Below are 20013 nucleotides of genomic sequence, written 5' to 3'. Positions count from 1 at the left end.
GGTATGTGTTCTTAAAATATCTGCAATTACTGACTGATTGAAGTTCCTCTGCTCTGAAGTATGTTGCAGACTAGCGTGGAATAGCACAGAGTTTATATGGATGTGGCTGCAATATTGCACCCAAAATATACTCCAAATTGATTTCCTTTACTCCCTCAGGGAGCTGGAATGTGAATGCCCGAAGCAGGTTTGTAAAGATGATGAACAGCTCAACTCGTGCCATCTGTTCCCCCAAACATACACGGTGCCCTGCAGAAGAAAGAGAATTTTAGTTGTATAAAGCTAAATTCTGAAAAAGAACTTCAAACAAAATTCTTCTGAGTTCCATAAATTCTGTTAATGTAAGATAATTATTTTCTGCTTCCTTCCGTAAGGACAGAAGATGCCTTTGGATGTGGGGGGAGACACATATGTAACTGAGAAACTGTGCCTCTAATTATGTCAGCTGGGTTTTTTGTTGGTCTGGGGAGGCTTTTTGTGTGGTGTTTTTTTCTTTTTTTCCTTCTCCCCCCCCCCCCCCGGAGCATGTATGAGGTTCTTCGTTTTCATTTTGCTTCTTGTTCTGTGAGAACCATGAATTACTTCTCAGTTAAGAGAAGACCAGATTTTAAAAGAGTACTTCAGAGTCTTGTCTTTGGTTGTTGAGGAAGGAGGACTGGAGCATCGTGGGGTTTAATTCTGAAGCTGAGTAGGAGGATATGATCAGGTTTTCTTCAACAGAAACTAGGAAGGCTGTATTGGGTCCTCGTAGCCTAGTATCTCTGACACTGTCCAGAAGCAGATGTGTAAGCTAAGGGGATGAAATGTAAGCATGTGCAGTGATGTATAGTCTCAGTGACTCATTTTGGCATGTTGTTTTCACAGAATATTTCTGGATATCTGTATATATTCCAGACTAGAATAAAAATAAATAAATACATATTCAGGATATATAAATACTCAGATTACGTAAACAGAAAACAACCAAAACAAGTTAGAAAAGAATATTTCCTATGCCTGGGTTGAAATGGTAGCCTAAATTAGTTGTTAATTCACATAAACTAGTGGACATTTGGCGAGTTAAGGAGGTAAGATGCTCTGTACCTGGTTTGCAAAATATGATTTTTGGATTTACAGGCAATTTGGGCACATGGTTTTAAAATCTGGATTTACTGTGTTTAATCTGACTGCTTTGTACATCAATTAGTATACTATTTGCTTTTTATCCATAACAAATGTATGATAGTGTAATCTGTCATAGTAACATAAAAAAACCTGAGCCGTTTCCCAGTGTTTTTATTGTTTAATTTCTATATTTTAATTTCTGGTAAATAACACCACCTTCCTGTATTGTGCTGCTTTTCTTCAAAATCTGATTATTGGCAAAACTGGTAGTCTAGAGAAGCTCTGAGTTATGTTTTGTACTGTTTTTCATTCCCTTTTTTTTTTTTTACCTCCCATGTCTTCTTATCACTGCATTTAGCATTGTAAATTAGGTAAGCTGTACATCGTAATATGCTTTTGAAAAGTTAGAAATTTTTTTGGTTGTCTAATAATATTCTACTGAAAAGACTGGATTTTGCTAGTTTTCTGGAGACATGCAAGAGTACCTGTTGCTAGACTATTACTATAGGATTTGGGAGTCTGAGGTTTGTTTTCCTGCTTTATCATAGATTTTCTCTGTGTATTTTAATGAATCATATTACTTTTGTCTTTGGGTTCCCCGTTTGTAAGGTAAGGTGAGAATAAACTGATTTTTCTGATTTGAGGGTGTTACCAGAATTTAATACATTAAGGACTAAGAAGCTCAGATAGCCTTATCGTAGGAACCATATATATACCAAGGAGAGAGCAATATGTCTCTTAGCCATCCTCATCCTCTGGTCGGATGTATAAAAAGTATAAAATGCAAGACAATATTTGTGGCTCTTACAGTAGAACACCTGACTTTAAATCTTTGTGTCAAATATGGTTTTATAAAATTACATTTTTAAAATTTTAGAATGAGAAATGGTGTTTTCAGTCTTGCTGCAAGACACAGTGAATAGGACTATTCAAACGTCAGGGCATTACCTGCTGAGAAAGGTAAGAATGCCTCTTTGTTCACAAAGTTGCCATCCAAATCAAGGAAATGATTTGGGTTGAACTTCCAAGGGGTTGCCCAGTGCTCAGAGTCATACACAACAGAGTGCAGATTTGGCAATACAAGTGTGCCCTGCAAGAAGAAGCAGAGATCATATTTTCCATGTATGATTGATTCTTTTTTCGGACTTTCCTTCTCTCTAATAGGTAATATGCCACCTTGTGTCTGCAGCCCAGTGTTTGGATTCAACTTGGTCTTCTCCTGTGCACATCCAGGCATGACAAATCCTTTCTGTCTTCTGTTTGTCATACCATATTACGTGTTTTCCTTTGTGTAAGTTGTCTTATGTCAAGACTACTGAAGTGTCTTCATGTCTATGCTAGAGTGGAGCTTGGATTGTTTTACACACTAATCAAAACACCTTCCTTTTTGTGCTCTTCCCTGGATCTTTCAGTTCCATCACATCGATTTTGTGCTTAATATATTAGGGACGTTTATATCATGTCAATATGACTGTCAGATCTGTCACTGTACTGAGCTGCCATCATCCCAAGCAGGTGGTTTTTGTGAGTCTGTGTGTGTGTGTTTTGTCAGGGATGACTGTAGGTTGCTCCAGGCTGCTCCCTTGTGTGTGAAAGTTAGCCAGCTTGACATTCATTAGACCTCATTTCTTCATCATTCCTTAAAACACATGTTCTGCTTTGATGCCCAGTCATCATCCATATTTGGCTAGTGGGAAGAAAGACTTGTTTCCCTTATGTTTGTTCGATCCTTGTGCTGTTAGCCATTTCCCAAGTTTCCTTTTGCATCCGCTAATGTAGACTTAGCCCTGGTTCAGAACACTCGGCCCTGTGTTGTCTGTGACACGCTACCACGTGCTCTCTATGCAAAGTTAGGAACTGTAGAAGCTAATGTCGTATGGATACTAAGTAGTAATAGCTCAGAGCTTTAAGAAACGTAGAGATATGTTCTGTACCTTTTTAACATGAAAACCCAGCAGAGTTGTACTCCTCACGCATTGTCGAGGGACCCCGACAGAAGTAACGTTGCTGTACCGCAAAGCCTCATGAATCACTGCGTTTGTGTAAGGCAGTTTTTTACGGTCTTTGTAGCTGATGAGGTGGGAGGGTTCCAGAGCACCCTCCATCTCTCTTTGAACCTTTTCTGCAGAGAAATGAAAATACTTTTAACTTTTTTCCCCATTTTCCCAGCAGATTTCTGTATGAGTATGGTCTAGGGTTGGGGGCGGGGGGGAAATTATGTTGCTATGAAATGTGTTGGGCATGTGGTTTGACAGATGTTTTGGTTTCAGTTGATCAAGAAAGTGTGTACCCCCGAAGCACAAGATGATCTCTCATTTAAGACACATCCCACTTGATGATGAGAATAATACAGTTCTGATTTCAAAAAAAGGATTAAAATTTGAAATTACAGGTGTAATTTCTGTTATGTTTATAAATACACATCAGACCAGGTATCTTTTTAAAGCTTTTCAACTGTGAAGGTGAGGAAAAGACTAGGTTACATACAAAATTGTCTTTAGCTTGTTGTTCTGTCTTTGCCACTCCCTTCTAGTGAGATAAAACTGGCTACTACTAATTTCTGCTAGTGTTGCTTCTTAGTCAACTGGTGGGGGAAGCACATGTTTGTTTCATTTGTTAAACTTTCATTTTCTAGCTCTCTGTTGTTGATGTACCATCATTCATATTCACTGTTCAGGGTTATTTTGATGTGTTGCAAGTGATGGAGCTAATACTTACGCTTTAATGATGTTCATTATGATGTAACGTTGAATGCAGTTCTCTCTGATAATTGTTTTACTCACCTTGTATTTCTGGATATTGTACCATATAGAGCAGTGCCCAGAGGAGGGTGGTACTTGTTGTTTCTGTCCCTCCCAGCAAAAGATCAACCACAGTCTGAACCATGTTGTCTTTGTTAAATGTAGAAGTAGGGTCATCTTTGGTCTGTAGGGTATATTCACAGGAAGACTATGAAGTGGGTAATTTCAGATATTTTATCGGTCACGTAGAAATTGTCATTGTTTGATGAAAACAGTGAGCAGCCCACCAAAACAAAAATCTTCAGTGCTAAGCAAATAAAGTATGCATATGAAAATTCCACAGCAGTTACTTGAACAGCAAGTATTTGTAGTAGGCATTGAGGCCAAGAAGGGGATCGTGTGATAAACAGATACTTACTTTTGTTATCTGAGCTAGATAGAAGTCAATGAGATCCTGTGGATCACCTGCATTCTGTCTCTCATGAGTCTGGACTTCCTTCATAACTAAATCATGCATGAAGTCACTGTATGCAAACACTTTCTGATGAGGTCCTGGGAGACGGTGCATAAGCCATGGGAAAGCATCGTACATCTGTGGTTTTAAACAAAAAGGAAGAAACATGAGCTCTTTTAAATTGAGAACCCGGTTCTGATTTCCTGATAACTGTGAAGTCACTGCCACACATGGGCTCTTAATTAGGATGAGGGGCAATAGACACAAGTCAGAGAGAGACTAAATACTGGGAACAAGTTTCCCAGAGAGCCTGTGTGAAATCTCCATCCTTGGAGACTGCAAGACTTGACCGGACTAATCCCTAAACAACCTGATCTCATTAGGCCTGCTCTGAGCACGGAATTGGATTAGCTGACATGCAGAGGTCCCTTCCAATGTAAATTATTCTACATTTCTAAGAGGGATTATGAAACTTTTACATTGCTTTCTAAGTGAACTGGCATTGAGAAAAACTTGTTGGTATTTGTTAATGAGCTAGTAGTAATAGGCAACAGTCTGAATTGTTGTGATCCAGCCATCAATATTCAATAACCACACTTTCTATCTTTAATAGATAGCTTCTGTACCTTTTCAGTCTTCAACCTGTCTTGGCCTCTCAATCTCAGGCAGCTTTCCTCCAGGAGAAACTGGCATGTGAATTTGTTGATGGGAAAAATAATTACTTGCATTTCTTTGTATTGTGTATGTTTTGTGAATGAACTTCAGTCTATAAGACTATTGGCAGAGCCTATGTTTTTTTAATAGCCTGTGATAAGGAATCTATTGGCCAGTGCAGACGTGTCCTCCTCCGTCAGCTGACCAAAATGTCAACATGGTGTAATAGTGGATATCAGGTCACAGGAGAGCAGGGGAATGGCTATATTTTACTTACTGGATGCATACCTAATAATGCAAGAGAGGCTTCTGAAAGTGGGTGAGTCGGAGTAATTGAGGGCTGAATCTGGCTCACAACCAGGTTTTCTAAACCTTGATTTCTACTCTGTTTGTTTTAAGGCATCTCTGTATTAAGGTGTTGGAGAACCTGATTGTATGATAGAATGCCAGTGTGCCAAAAAATCTGCACAACATAAGCAATAGATAGGCTTTCAAGAACTGAAAAATATTATTCTCGATGTGATTAAATTGTCACTTGTATCTTATAGGAAGTTCAGAATAACTCAGATCTCGGTGGTCATATGAATTACGTGAGAAGCAAGATATCTTCTCAAAAGAATAGGACTTTGAAGGCTTAGTTCTTATTAACTGCACTTCTGTATTCTCAAGACTAAATGAAAATTGAATTTTAAAAGTTGCTTTCATTTTAAGATTTAAGAATCTTACATACACAGTACTCTGCACATGATTACTCTTTTGAAATATATATTTTGAAAATCTGTGAAAACCAGTAATGGTCTAGAATTTAAATTTTAGGACACGTGATTTACTGACGTAAAGAAGGAATATAAGACAGTAATGACATATACAAGGTATGTATTAATTTATTACTACACAATGGCTCACAGAATAATGGTATGGAAATGTGTGGCAATAATCGTCACTGACAAAATTTTGTTTCTTTTGACTCGTGAAGTACAAATGTACTTTAAGGAATATGAACAAGAAAATTATGTTCTTACCCTGCCCCAGACAGTAGCTTGAAAGTATATCACAAAATAGACAGCTTTGACAAGCTTGCTGAAGGATTCATCCTCACTGGAGAAGCGATGACCAAAAACAACAGCACAAATGATATTTGCAATAGCATGGACAATAAAAGTGTGAGGGTTGAAAGGTTCGCCTGTGAATATAGGAGGTACCATGAATATTTCTGAATAGACTACAGTGAGAAAAATAAGGAAGTAGAAGACTTTTGTTGTCTTTTTTTTTTAATGCTAAAAATAATAGTAGATCAGACTGCTTTTAGACAAATTTCATATGAGTACACTCTAGTACAAATTAACTTTATGGACCGTAAGTGCAGGGAATCTTTATTTTCAATTTACTTTTTACTCTTGTAAAATACAGTGACTATCAGTTTTGAGAAGACAAACATTAGATCTCTTTTCCACTCTTTGACTTGTGGTCTGGGTTGTGTGAAAACACAAGCAATTGATTAGAAATATGCCTTCAAATCTGGATGCAGATATTTAAGTTTGACAATTAAAAAAAAACAACAAAAAACTTCCCCCCCCCCAAAAAAAACAGGGAAAAAAAAAAATTTAATTTCTTAGTCATATTGAAATAACTTGTCTCCTTTTGGTTTTCAAGTACAGCTTAACAATTCAACTATATGTTTTCTTTCCCCACAGACTGAAAAGGTAAAACTTGCATAATGGGATGCAAAACAGCTGCCATTTAAAAGAGTTAAATCCAGAGAAAAATAAATTAAGTGCACATTTCAATGGCAAGGACAACCTTTGAATTATACTACTATGGAAGTTGGTGGATTATGCATTTCTGACTTCAGTCCAGTGCTTGTCATCCTTCTTGGAAAGAGTAAATACAGTTATTGAGTTTAAAATTGAGGAAAGATTGCATGGAAGGTAAAGATTTGGTTGTACAGGGACTCAAGAGTCGACAGTTTGTTAATCTCTTGCATTTTAAAGATCTGTGAATATGTTGCTCTCAGAAGAGAGATGGGCCATTTTGCTGTGTCTAGTGCAAGGAGAGCTGGAGGGAGACCTTAGGCAACTTCTCTGTGTTTTCACATCTGTGTGGAACACGATGTTGGTTAGGGATTTGGATGTTCAGAATATTTCAATTTAATTGCTTTATTTTGGCATCTTGCTAAAATTCTATGGTTTCTAGTTCATCCAAACCTTAAAAAGAAGTTTTGTTGGACAACTGAATGATGCATTCCTTGTGTTGAGGTTCTTTCTCTGCCAAATCCGAAAAGCCTGCTGTCCTAGAACGACTCGCAGCAGGTCACAAATGGTGTATTTCATGGAGAAGAACATAGGGTTTTTCTATACTCCTTGAATGTAAGACTTGTTACCAGCTGTCTCTGAGACTGTGTTGCTAATAAACATTTTTTTACTACCCTTATTTCAAAAAACAATTTTATATTGCCCACTGTGCAGACAAAACATTTTCTTGCCAAGAATGCAATTAAGAAGCCAGTAAAAGTCCCACTAATATGACAAATATCTGTATTACTTATAAAAATGAGTTGTGAAACTTTTACTCCCCCGATCTACTATATTTCAGAAAAATCTCTGTGTTATTCTTCTAGTGAATTTACCTTTTGTGTTTGCAAAGATGTCCACAAGGTGACAGGCCTCTGTTTGAATTTGATGCTCCAAATTGTTCTTACCAAGTGCCAGGCTTCTTATAACTGTCATGCCAAAGCGTCTCTGTTGCTTCCAGGTGTGCCCGCTTGTCAGAAAAATACCTGAAGAACACAGAAACATTGATTTCATTGCTGGGAAGGGAAATCCTTTCACTGCAGGAGGCAAAATTTGATTTAGATTAGGTTGTGTTTCACAAACAAAGAAGATACCATGATTTCACATACTGACTTCTGGTCTCTAACTTAGGTTTTTATGGCTCCCAGCTATATAGCTGCTCATAAATGTGACTCTGGGAGCTGAGTGGTAGTGGGTTTTGGTAAGGACAGAACAGGTTTTTCTATAGAGGTTTTCTACATGAACAGTCTTGTGTTTTAGAAGTGATTAAACTGAAGGGCAAATCCTCTAGGCAAATATTCCTTTGAATCTGTTGGGAAGAAAAAAGGCAGTACTGTGCTTTATGAGACAAAAAATTTTGTTTTTTTCCCTTTAATATGCTATCTCTGCATGGAGCCTTTTTGCTGTGCGAGCCCAGTTGTGTACTTGTACAGCAGTAAGCCACGCTTGTCTCTTGTTCATATTTCAGTGTTGTGTAATATTTTGTACCTTTCTCGCCCATCATATCCCTGTAGAATGGGGTGAGAGGTCTTCCAGAAACTTCCTCTGAATGGGTGACGATGCCATCTTTTACTGCTTTGTATCCATTTAGTACAACCATAGGTGTCTGTCCCATCCACAATGTGTAGATATTTCCATAGATGTTGGTTAACTGAAGAGTTAATAACAGTAAACTAATAAATGTAAACCAGGGAATGCATACACTTACATACTAAATTTAAGAGTTTTTCTGTAGTTGTCACTAAACTTGTTTCCCAACATTGAATTGCATTACGGGTTTCAGAAAAATTTAGCCTTCTATTGCAATGTGCTTTGGCAACAGCAGGTAATCGTACTTTATGGGATAGATACTGGAAGACCACCTTTGAAAATCTCACAGAAAGAGAAACAGAGGTCTTCTCTATCATCTCAGAATCAAAGAACAAATGAATACAGGCAAAATCTCAGAGCTTTTCTGTTTATTTTGTTAATGAACCAAAATTATCATATTTTCTTGCCTCTAACTTCTGAAGAAAGCAAAGAAATGTTATTTTTTCCTATAGCTTCCGTGTGACTTTTCTTATTTTTCTCTGTTGTCTTTCCTCAGATCATGCTTGTACTTTTCCTTAAATTAGTTTGAAGCAAGTTCCTTACTTTTTAAAATAGTTTAAATTGGTTTATAAAGGGATCATGCTGTGAACATAACAGCAATCAAATTTTCCTGCTTTGTTTTAGTAATAATCTGTTTACTGCAGACAAGAAATCTTTTCACTGTACAAATAAGGAAAAAAGAGTAAGTTTAGAGTATATGTTTGATCTTGTAATGGAGACTGGACCACTCTTGGCCTGGAGATGTTCCAGTGACATTGGTGTCAGGCAAAGGAAGTTCTACTAGAGGTGGTTTACAGGGCTAGATATCAACAAAGAAACAGAGAATGAAACTGTCAATGGAATATTACGCTATTGAGAGTGCTGGTGATAATGTTATGCATGAATTTTACTGTATCCAAAAAAGAAAGAAAATAACAAGGAGTAAATCAATTATGATGTTTATTACTCAGAAATACTTTTCATAATGCAGAGTCCTTGGATTCTTTGAAATTGGCTGATCATCAAGCTTGAGGTTTAAAAAAAATTATGCCAAGTTTAGACTGTTCCTACACAATGTGCAATTTAAGTTAAAATAGATTCAGACTGATATTCAACCATAGAGATAAATAAATACCTTAGTAAGAGTTTCTCGACGGAGTCTGAAGTCCAGCAGCCACAAATTTCCAATGATGGGGAGAGGAACTGGTCCTGGAGGAAGCTGAGTGCGCATCCATTGCAGCTTTAGGAACTGCAAAATCAGGAGACATGCTACCAGAGCTATAAAAAACTCGGTAATCTCCAACATCTTATCAAAATTTTAACTTTTCACTGTATTGTTCTTTTTTTGTTTTGGTTTTTATTTTTATTTTTGCATATGACCTCCTCTGAAAGTTTGGAGTTGTGTAGATGAGTTCACTTCTACTGAAGTCAAACTCTTTCTGAAGAATATATGTCTGCTTTAGCCATCTCTCTCTCTCTCTGACAATCTACGGTTTTCCCAAGCTGAAGTCCTTAGAAAACTGAAATGTGTGATCCTTTGCAGTTAGCCAAGCCACACCTACTTTCTTTTATGATCTGTGATTGTGATCTGTCTCTTTTTTCACTTAGAATTTTGTTTCCTTCTTGGTATTGATACTGGGTCTAAATGCTAATTATTGAACAGTTATCCAAGGATGTCGAGTGTCTGGCATAATGGTAACACCTCGTGCAGTTTCCTGCAGTTAAACATTAAAATAGGATGCATTACTTACAACCTTTCTGAAATACTGTAATTATTATGTGGTTTCTTTTATAGAAGAAGAAACATCTACACAATACCTATGTGTTAGGATATGATCTCTGAGATGAAAAAGAATTGAATTCATGCAGCATAAAGCTAAATTAATGTTTTCAAAAAAAATGAAAAGGTGTAATTTCAGTATTAGGAGAATATCTGCTTTCCCCTTTTACCATATTCTAGGTTAAGTTATGACGTTATGTGGAACACAATTGACAGATTATTGCTCTGTACAGTGGATTGTATGGTGTTTTTCAAATTTTATTTATTTTATTTTTTTATTATAAGGATTAAAATTTCCTGATGCAAATTTTGGAGATAAAAAAATGCAGGTTGTGTTTCTTCTGTGAAAAAGAACAAATAACCTGAAGAAAGAGGTGAAACTTTTAATCTTTGTGGATATGTGGACCCCTCAAGCTTCCCAGGAGAGGTTTGTACCAATGTGTAGCAAATTTTAAATTCAAAAGAGGCTTACTTTTCTTGTGTGTTATTTACTGACTTTAATGTAATCCATAGACTACAGTAGGTTACTTTGGAAGTTTTGAGAATCTCCATCACTGGAAAGCAAACAGAAATGGCATAATTCTGGTGTTTTGGGACAAGAAGACGGATTTAGCCAATCTCTTCAGTCTCCTTTCAGATATATATATATATATTTTTTTTTTTAATTATTATTCATTTGAGATGGCATTTCAGACCTTATCTCCCATTTTATCTATTCCTCTTGGGATGGCAAAAATCCGCTTTCTCTAAAAGTTGCTTCTACTCCTTGCTTTTTCAGCCCCTAGGCAATGTAGAAATTGGAGATGTTGCTGATTTAGAAGTGCCAAAGCAAGTCGCAATGGTGAACCTGGAGATGACTTAGGATGCCTCTGTCTAAGTGGACTGTCAGGAACCATCTCCTTTGGAATTTAGGAGACAAAGGAAAGTTGATGTATGGCGGGGGGTTGGAACTAGATGATCTCTGAGGTCCCTTCCAACCCTAAACATTCTATGATTCTGTGACTGTCAAACATATATGAGAGTTCACAGGTTGAGTCATTGTAGCATATATGGTGCTTCAGGCTTTGGTCCTAAATACCATCTTTTAGCTGAACATCAGCCTTTAGCTACGGTAGTTTACATTCCTTACACTGTGACTGTAAACCAGCTTTCTTTATCTCTTGATTGTTTGGTGCCCCGTGGGTCTCCGTATGAAGTCTTGCTTTGTACGAGTGGGTTTGGGTTTTTTTTATTAGCTGATATATTATGTTGGATTTTTCAAACGCTTTGATCAAGAACTCAGCTAATGTTATGATACATCTCAACACTTTGATCAAGAACTCAGCTAGATCTCCCTAGGAGATTAGGGGAATCCATACAATTGTACACGTTGCCTGTTTAAATTTTATCATAATTTCTCTGAGCAGGCTTGCTGCATTTTCCAGTCTGCAGTTTCCAGCTCAAAACTTTTCAGCAAAACCAAGGCTATCGATCGGACTCAATGTATGTTATTACAATGAAATTTAAAGGTTTAATGCTACCCATGAGCTTCTTAAGAACTCCTCTGAATTTGCTTAAACTTCAAGCAAGTTACAGGTATGGACACTCATCCCAGTTTTGTGGTTTGTTTTTTTTAAATTTTTTTTGTGTGTGTTAATAGAAGACAATGTATTAAATACAGTCTTGCATTGTTTAATCTTGAAAAATGTGTAGATGAGCATTTATCTTTTTTTGCTTTAGTGGATTTTGATAATTTCAGATTCAATCATGAAACACAAGGCAGTTCAGGGGGCTGCAAACAAGCAGCGGCGTTGCAGCATTTGCTTGCTTTACTTTTCTGAGCAGCCACCACTTGACTTCTCCGTGCAGTATCACGCAGCTCTTCTGCTTTAGTGGGCTGGACACACAGATGCTTTCCAGAAAGTATGGAAGTGGAGAAGCCATCAGAGGGTAAGAAGTGTACATGCCTGTGTGCCTTTTTAAATCTCTTTTTTTTGGGGGGCAGAGAAGTGGAAACAGAAAAGGTTAAGGAGCATCATTTTCAGCAGCATGGTTCTATGAATTTTACACTTGAAAAGTTAAATAAACAAAAAACTGTGATAGTTTGATGTGTGGGGGGGTGTTCTGGTGGCAGGGGAGGGGATTTGCTCCCTGTGCCACCAGATCTGAGTCCCATCCCCCCCGGGGGAGGTTGAGCCAAGGCGGCGCCTCTGCGAATTGCCCTATTTAAGTTGGGACAAAGGGGCGGGAAAGGGCCTTTTTGCTCAGGAGCGAGGAGAGAGCAGGGGGGCGCTGCCCTCGCTCCCGGCTCCCGGCCGAGCGGCCGCTCGGGCCCGGGCCGGCGCCATGTGCTCAAGATGGCGCCGGGGGAGCCGCATGGGGGACTCGGTAAGCGCCCCACTACCGGGGTGCCCGCCGGGCCGAGCTTCCCCAGAGAGGATTAATATCTAAGAGAAGACAACCACAACGACCGGGTCAGCAAAGATGGAGCAGGAGGAGGTGTGCTGGAGCTGAGGCTTCCCTTGCAAATCGGTGTGAGATGGCAGGCGGCCCCCCTGCAGCCAGGGTGTGCTCGGCGGAGCAGCGACCCACTCGTGGCCTGTGGAGAAACCCACGTCGGGAAGGAGATGCCTGAGCCCAGGAGAGGTCGTGGAGCAGGGGATGCGCGACCAGGTACTGTTGATAATGGGGCATGGAATGCACGACGAGGTCGTGGAGGCATCTGGAGACCGTGGGACGACCCACGCCGACGCGAGTGGCAGCAGCTCCCTAAGAGGCCGAGACTGGTAAAGCCCGAACTGGTGCGATCCATGGGGAAGGATTGCAATCCTGCGGGCAGGACTTACTTTGGAAAAGTTTGGGGACTTTTTTCTTTGTGAGTAGGGGATCCACCGAAGCAAGGGAAAAATGGTGTAAAGACTCCTCCTCCTTTAAGAAAGGAGCGGCAGTGAACAACATGGATGAACTGACCTGTACTCCCCCATTCCCTGTCTCCCTGCGCCGCTGGGGGGAAGGCAGAGTCAGGAACGAAAGGAAAATAGGGGGTGGGGAGGTTGTTGTTTTAAGATCGGGCCTTGTTTTCTCTTTCTCCTCTCAAGTAACCGGTTTCGTTCCCTTTTGTCTTTTGTTAAGTAACTGTTAATAAATTGTTTTGTTTTTATGAAGAAAGCCTGAGTCATGTTTTGCCCGAGACCATGTTTGGTGGGTGCTCCCTCTCGGTTCTTGTCTCGACCCTCAGTCCAAAAACCACGACAAAAACTGAGAGAAGCAATTTGAAATTGAGTATCTTTTATAGTTTTATCAGCCAATTCTAACAGTTCCAGGATAACTCTTATGTTTGCCAAAAATTGCAGTGTTACTGAGTTACACTATTGAGCAGTAATTTGTCCACCCAATTTTTCAGGTTTCGATGCCATCCGAGACTTTAAAATGAGTTACCTGATGAAATTATCTAACTTGACTTGCTGCTTGCATGCATCAGAACTTCATTTCTTTGTACTTTTTTCTCCTCCCTTTTTGTCCAGCAAGTCCTGTCTGGTTAAAAGTAAGCAAGTGCTCTTCTATTTCTTATTGTTTGCGTATAGAATCATTTGCCAAGTTTGCAAGATTTGCAACAATGAAAGACCACCAAAAGCTGTTGATGCACATGTTCCATTGAGGGTATGATGTATACACTTCAAAATTACCAGAATTAAGATGAATTGAGCCTTCAAGTTACCTATTAATAATGGTAATTATGATGAAATTTAAAAAGAAAAAGAAAAAAAGAGCCTAATGTGAAATATTCAAATTCTAGTGAGCCTCTATACCGACAGATTTAAAATCACAAAATACTTTCCTTGTCCCTCCAGTCCACTTTTTAAAAAAGTATTTAATTAAACCTTTTTCTTTTTTTAAATCTGAGTGATCGTGATCAGCATGTCATTGATTATTAATTAATGCTCCGCTACCCTGTTTTTTTCTAGCCAAATGTTTTGTGGAACCCACAGGTGTCTGTGCCCTACAGCAATCAGAAACCAAAAGCGTGATCATAAAAATAAATACACTGGGACACTTCTGTAGGGGGATTCCTTGGCACCCGCCGCACGGAGTGAGCAGCGGCTCTGGCAGTTTCTAAAGACAGAGTCTCTGCACTGTGGCGCTGTGTGGCGTCTGCCCAGCCTGTGCAGGTGTGTTGAAGCGTCTGTTTTCTGGGATATTTCTTGCCCTTGCAGCCCCTCTGATCAGTGTTGTGTAAGTGTTGCTGTCTTGCTTCAGCCATGAGGAAACTCAGTGACGGATCTAATACTACATCTTTCCTTTACGGGTCTGGCACTGAACTCAGTTTGGGCTAAATTATTCAGTCATAAATCTGTGTTCTCGTTACCATGATTAGTTAATTTGGCATAAAGCCTTCCCAAACATACAGGGCTACACCATTACTAGCAAGGGCCCCTCTCTTTGCTGCATGCTTAGTGTTGCAGTGTGAGTGGTCTTGCTGCTTTCGCAGTGACCTTATCCTTCTGACTGTTTGCTCCGCTAGACCTTTCTGCAGGGTAAATCTGGGTCCTACTGAGTGAGGCTGGGCCTGGACACTGTGGGCATTGTGTTTTCCTGCTGCTGGTGAGAGCTGAGGGCATGCTGAAGTATGGGGAGGCAAAGTTATTTCAGAGAAGGTTAGGCTGAAGCTTACAAGGAAGGAGAAAGCAAGGAAAGCCGTTTTAGAAGAATTCAATATTCCTTATTTTAATATTTTCAGTATGTGTGAACAGTAGCTTTTCACATAAATCTTGCTTGCTCTCCGCTGACACAAATGCTATTGCAGGAGCTCACCAGTACATATGACAGATGTTCCAAGTTTGGCTGTTTTGAACAGGTGAGGAAATCTGCTTTTGTAATGAAGGTTTCAGGCCATAGGAGTGGGAAGCAAGTGCAACAACTGCAGAGAACAGGGAAAGAGCAGCATCTTCAGAAAGGTGTGAAGCAAAGAAATGATGAATGTGGCATGCTGGAGGTGGAAAATGTTGCTGGTACATCTCTGCCCAGGTATGTGTCATCTCCTATGCCATAAATACCAGAGCTGTTTTTTGTTTTGTTTTCTTTTTTCCTGTTGCAGAGAGGCTCAGTGTGTATTACAAAATACTGACTGGCTCCATGCTGTGCATATATTGCTTGGCAAGGTAGCGTGTGCTTGCTGCCTGGCCTGATGTCAAGCTAAACAGAGCGGACAATTGCTAAGCAGGTGTTTTTTTCAGTGGAGAAACTAATTTAGATTTCTCAACTCAGCTGTTCCTTTCTCCCCTGCATCCCCTGGTCTTTCAAGAGCTTCATAACAGGAACTCTTAATTGGTCCGTGGTGTCAGAATTTCTCTGTGGGAAGAGAATTACACAGACACAGTATACCCAAGCAAACACAGAGAGGGCGAGTGTTGCTTAAAGCATAGAACTAGAGTGAAGACAAGACTGGGAAATGTGAGCAAAGAAAGTTTCTGTTCTGTGTTTCTATTCAATTCAGGAAGAGAGAACAAGATAGGTTTCTGCCTCCTACTGCCATCTGTGTTGTTGGGACCTGAAGATTGATGAGCTGCTTAGGTTGCATAGACAAAGTACGGGAATGGGACTTGGGAACTTCAGATTCTCTTCCTAGATCTGTTTGTAGCTTGTCTGTGACTCTCAGGAATTTGCTTTATCTCTCTGGGCCTAAGCAACCCTGATGTTCAATTTCAAATGAGCTTTAAGATTGGCTAATGAAAGCCAAGATGCAGACGCAGCTATGACTGCTTCTGTTCTGTTCTTTCCCTGTCCCCTGCGTTTGCTTCTTACTCCTATGGCCTGAAACCTCCATTAGAAAAGCAGGTTTTCTGAGGTGACTAAACATCTCTGTCATCCCTACCGGTGAGCTCTTGCAATAGTATTTGTCAGATAAGAATGAGCAAGGTTTGCATGGAGAGGTGCTGCTGGCATATAATGAAGGTATTGGAACAAGGGAAAAAGATTTTCCCAAAGCAACATGCTTGCAAAAAGCTTCTCTGTAAGCATCTGCCTACACCTGCTTGATCTCACCATTACTTTATTTGTATTTTGGTCTTTAATTTACAATTTGTGCACATTGACTGAATTCATTTAAATACTGTCACTTCTTCACGACAATGAATTGTTAACATCCATGACTTTAACTCTTCCCACTAGTAATAAGGTACTTAGTCATCCCAAAGTAAAACCAGATGGCATATGTAATCTTTGAGAGGTTTACCAAGGTTTTCTTAACACAGGATTATAATTAATTTATTCATTTTCAAGCATATTTCTGAGGATGTAGCAGGCTGAGACTGTGCATCGCTGGCATGCAGTAAGAACAGCCCTAGCTACCAGGGAGGAAAGTGTCTGTTGTAAACATTCCTCATATTTTATTTTTCCATTGCTTTTTTTGTTTTGTTTTTTGGTAATATGGTGCTACTTAGGTGAAAGCAGTGCAGACCTCACACAGATGCTGTGGCACTGTATATCCTAACAGTGTAGGAGCTACAGAAGTCTAGTGCCCTTTCAGTGTCACTGTTTTGCAGAGTGCTGGATAGTCTTGGCAGCGCGCTGCGGTCAGCTGCAGAGGAATTGGAGAGACAAGAATTTCATAGTACCTAGAGCCAGTAACCTCTTCTCACTGAAGTGTCAGGAAGAAGTAATTAATGTTGTGCAGTCTTATTTCTAGCATTTCATGATGTTTGAGTATTTGCAGCTTCAGCATTCTTGACAGTTTTTCAGAGCAGTATCTAGCAGCCTAGACATTGCGCTTGGAATGTCAACAGTCATGGACAGAACAAAAAATTTGAGATAAGACTTGCTGAAATAGTTATTAGAGTTCTGTTTCTCCCTGAAGGGGTAACAGTAACCCTGAGTTCTGTAATGCTAGCTGAGAAATGCTCAGCTGTTTGTGCATTTCAAACTGGAAAGATGGTAACACTGCTCATCCCGCTTGCATTCTTATTCTGGAAGCAAGCCAGACTGAAATATTGAAGATTCTGATTGCCTAGGATTGGAAAAGGTATAATCCGTTTTCAACAGTGTGGCAGTGCCCCACAGCTAAACAGCAGCTGACACAGGTCTGTGTTGCTGGAGGACATTCAGAGAAGCTAGTAATCTTATGTATTCCTTTTGATAGAGGGAGCTTATCAAGATGTAATTGAAAGGAAAAGCCCAGTATGATGTGTGGGCTTTTTTTTTAGTATGTGTTTTGTGCTTAATGTTAGTTTTCTCCCACCTTTCTTTTGTTCTGTTAGCAGATGTAACATACAGTAAGCAATAGCTGCAGAAATTTCTGAAAAAGGTGCAGAGTAGAAACCTAGTAAATTAAAAGCTTGCAGGAAAATGTGAAATATTTGAATGTTTTTCCTCTTTCTGGTGTGAAAAGAAAATGAAAAAGCTAAATATTGAGAATTTGAAATTGTTTGAAACAACTATCTTGCAAATATCCTATTTCAAATCTTAAAAAATGAAGCAAATTTAAAATCGTAGTGATTTTTTTTTCGTCCTTTTATGACCACTTGCATTGCAACCTAGGTACCCTCACTAGATCACCTTTGTGCAGATATCATTTACTATTTGCAGAGAGACTCTGCCAGCAGAATACACACAATTTAATAACTATAAAGAAATACAATAGCTAGCTGTGGTTAATGTGCTAAGAATTAATGCTTACCACTGCTCTTGAGACACTCTGTGAGCCTCTGCCTACCAGGCAGCCATCTGATGGGGGAATGTCAGCCCCTGAAGTGCCTTGGACCTAGCTGATCTCAGTGTTGTTGAATTGCTGTCTTCCAGTTCTCTGTTTTACTCTTTTCTAGTCAGTTCTTTTTTCTCATCAGTCCTTGAGCTGCTAGCTATTGCAGTATCAACTATTACTTTTATATTAGTTTTTACCTACTTTGCAGGGCTTTAGTTTATGTTCCTTCTTGCTCCTGATTTTCTCAGCAAATTTGAAGCTTGCAGCTCACTGCCAAGATAATGTATCAAATGAAGTTTTGCAATCAGGGATCCTGTAATATTGACTACTTACTTCAGTAACTTGTTTGATAGATGGAAGAGTGTGCTTCTACATTCACAGCTAACATGAAAACAAGTACTATGAACTGAAAAAAATGACCTGAGGAAACTCATCTGCTGTTCAGTAAGGCTAGGGGTAATGTAATTGTGTACTGCAGATTATTTCTAATTATATGGTGAAGAAAGAAAGTCTAAGCAGAAGCTGTACAGATAAGGATCTAGGTTTTACAGCAGATCACAAACTTAAACATGTGTCAATATATCAGACTCATTGAAAAATGCAAGCAGTTGTACCTGGATTAAGCATTGTTACATTCTCCAGTCAAGTTGCTATCAATAATGTTTTCATTTAGTGACTAGTTCATTCCCTGTTAGAAAAAGAGGTAGAACTTAAAAAATCCGAAGTTTGACCTCTCCTTGGTTTCTCTGAATGTATAGTGAATAAAAGGATGATGACATTTATTTGTTACAAAACCCAGAAGGATTTCTGAGTTACACTTGGTGAAAACACGCTTAAAGAGACTCAAAACTGCAGAGTACTGATAAAAGTACTGTGTGATTTTTGTGGATTTATTTGGATAAGTAACACGTGCTGAAGTATGTGTTTCAAGGCCAAGTGCCTTGGTTTCCTCGAACTATTAAAGAGAGATTGAGCCCCTTTCTTTCACAGGGAAAGAGATTATTACCTGCAGACTTTAGTAGCAGGAAGATGGAGACATGGGAAACCCTTCAAAATGTTTAAACTCGGAGAACCTGTACCTGGCTGTTGAGGCAGTTACTGTTTTGCACATGAAAATCTGTTTGTCTGGGGGATAGTTGACCAGCTCCGCTTTGTGTGTGAGTGACCACCTTCAGCTGTTATTTGAACAGCAGCATCTACTGGCTTCTGCCATGAGTCAGGACCCTGCAGGTATAGGACTCTGCAGACAGTTAAAATTAGATTTTGCTACAATGTCCAGTAATTTAAAAAATGCAGAGAATATGTAGTGAAAAGAGCTCTGAGAATGAGTGAAAACATGACATTGAAGACAGTAGATGTGGTAACCTGAGTAGAAGTTGCAGCACAGTTATCAGGTGTGCAGTTTGCACATGGAATGTTTCAGTACCTAAGGAAGGCCTGCCCATCTTCCAGCACTATATTACACTAGTGACTATTCCATTTATTTCCAGACCCATACAGCGCTAAATTTGGAACTCTTCTTCCCTGTGCTTGCGATTAGTTCTTAAGAAATTTGCTCTGCCTGCATGGCTCCACCTTACAATCCTGTGGGGACTTATCTCCTGAATTATCTGAAGGAAAACTGTTCTTCAATTGTAGGCATGATTCTTATGGTCATAGCATGTTGGGAGAGAAAAGCTTGTTGAATAAGCTCCAGTGAATAAACTTTCCTAGTAGTCTGGAAGAGTAAAAGGATGTCAGAAGAGAAGACGATGAGGTACCTGTTAATTCTGAGTATGACAAGAACTCTTTCAGAAGCGAATGCTTCAGAGCAGAATAAAGTAGCTTCAGATGATACATCCACAGCTGATGCTTCCCTTGTCTCTTGTAAAATAGAAGGCATCTGCCGTCAATCAGTGAGGCTCTCATGTTCCTGGTCATGTCTCTGCTGACTGTACAGCTCCTGAAATTGCCATGGGTGCATAGATGCTTTCTCTGGGAGCTGACTTTGTCTTATCCTTGGAAACCTCAGGCAGTTGAGGTTTAATGCAGCCTATCACATTCTCCATGCAATGAGGTTTATGTGAAATTACTACTTTTAGCTGGAATGATCAACCGCTATAACTGGCTAAAAAAAGCTTTATGCTGAGTACTATAAACCTGACAATTGGTTTTTAAGAGACTGTAAAAGCAGGGAGAAATAGTGGCATTCTGCCCTCCCTGATGCCATCTCACTGTAACACCCTTGCCTGTTAGGAAGGGATAGG

At 39.4% G+C, this 20013-nt stretch overlaps 1 protein-coding gene across 2 annotated transcripts; it reads right to left on the bottom strand.

Annotated features, from left to right (window-relative positions):
• Window positions 1–70: 70 nt before the first annotated feature.
• LOC104382455 (cytochrome P450 2J2) lies at window positions 71–9618 on the bottom strand. Of its 2 annotated transcripts, none has more exons than XM_086618272.1 (9): window positions 9448–9618; window positions 8232–8394; window positions 7580–7729; window positions 5976–6136; window positions 4264–4437; window positions 3888–4053; window positions 3039–3226; window positions 2053–2194; window positions 71–249 (listed from the first exon to the last, which is right to left on the bottom strand). In XM_086618272.1, exons 1-9 carry the CDS (start codon window positions 9616–9618, stop codon window positions 71–73), a joined length of 1494 nt encoding a protein of 497 aa, XP_086474398.1. The 2 variants fall into 2 exon arrangements, with proteins under 2 accessions (XP_086474398.1, XP_009988712.1); XM_009990410.2 differs by having other exon boundaries at window positions 3888–4029.
• Window positions 9619–20013: the final 10395 nt, after the last annotated feature.

Source organism: Tauraco erythrolophus, chromosome 11 (genome assembly GCF_009769465.1).
Source record: "Tauraco erythrolophus isolate bTauEry1 chromosome 11, bTauEry1.pri, whole genome shotgun sequence".
Taxonomy (NCBI): Eukaryota; Metazoa; Chordata; class Aves; order Musophagiformes; family Musophagidae; genus Tauraco; species Tauraco erythrolophus.
The sequence above is the reverse complement of the archived record's forward strand: the minus strand, read 5'-3'. Positions and strand labels throughout refer to the sequence as shown.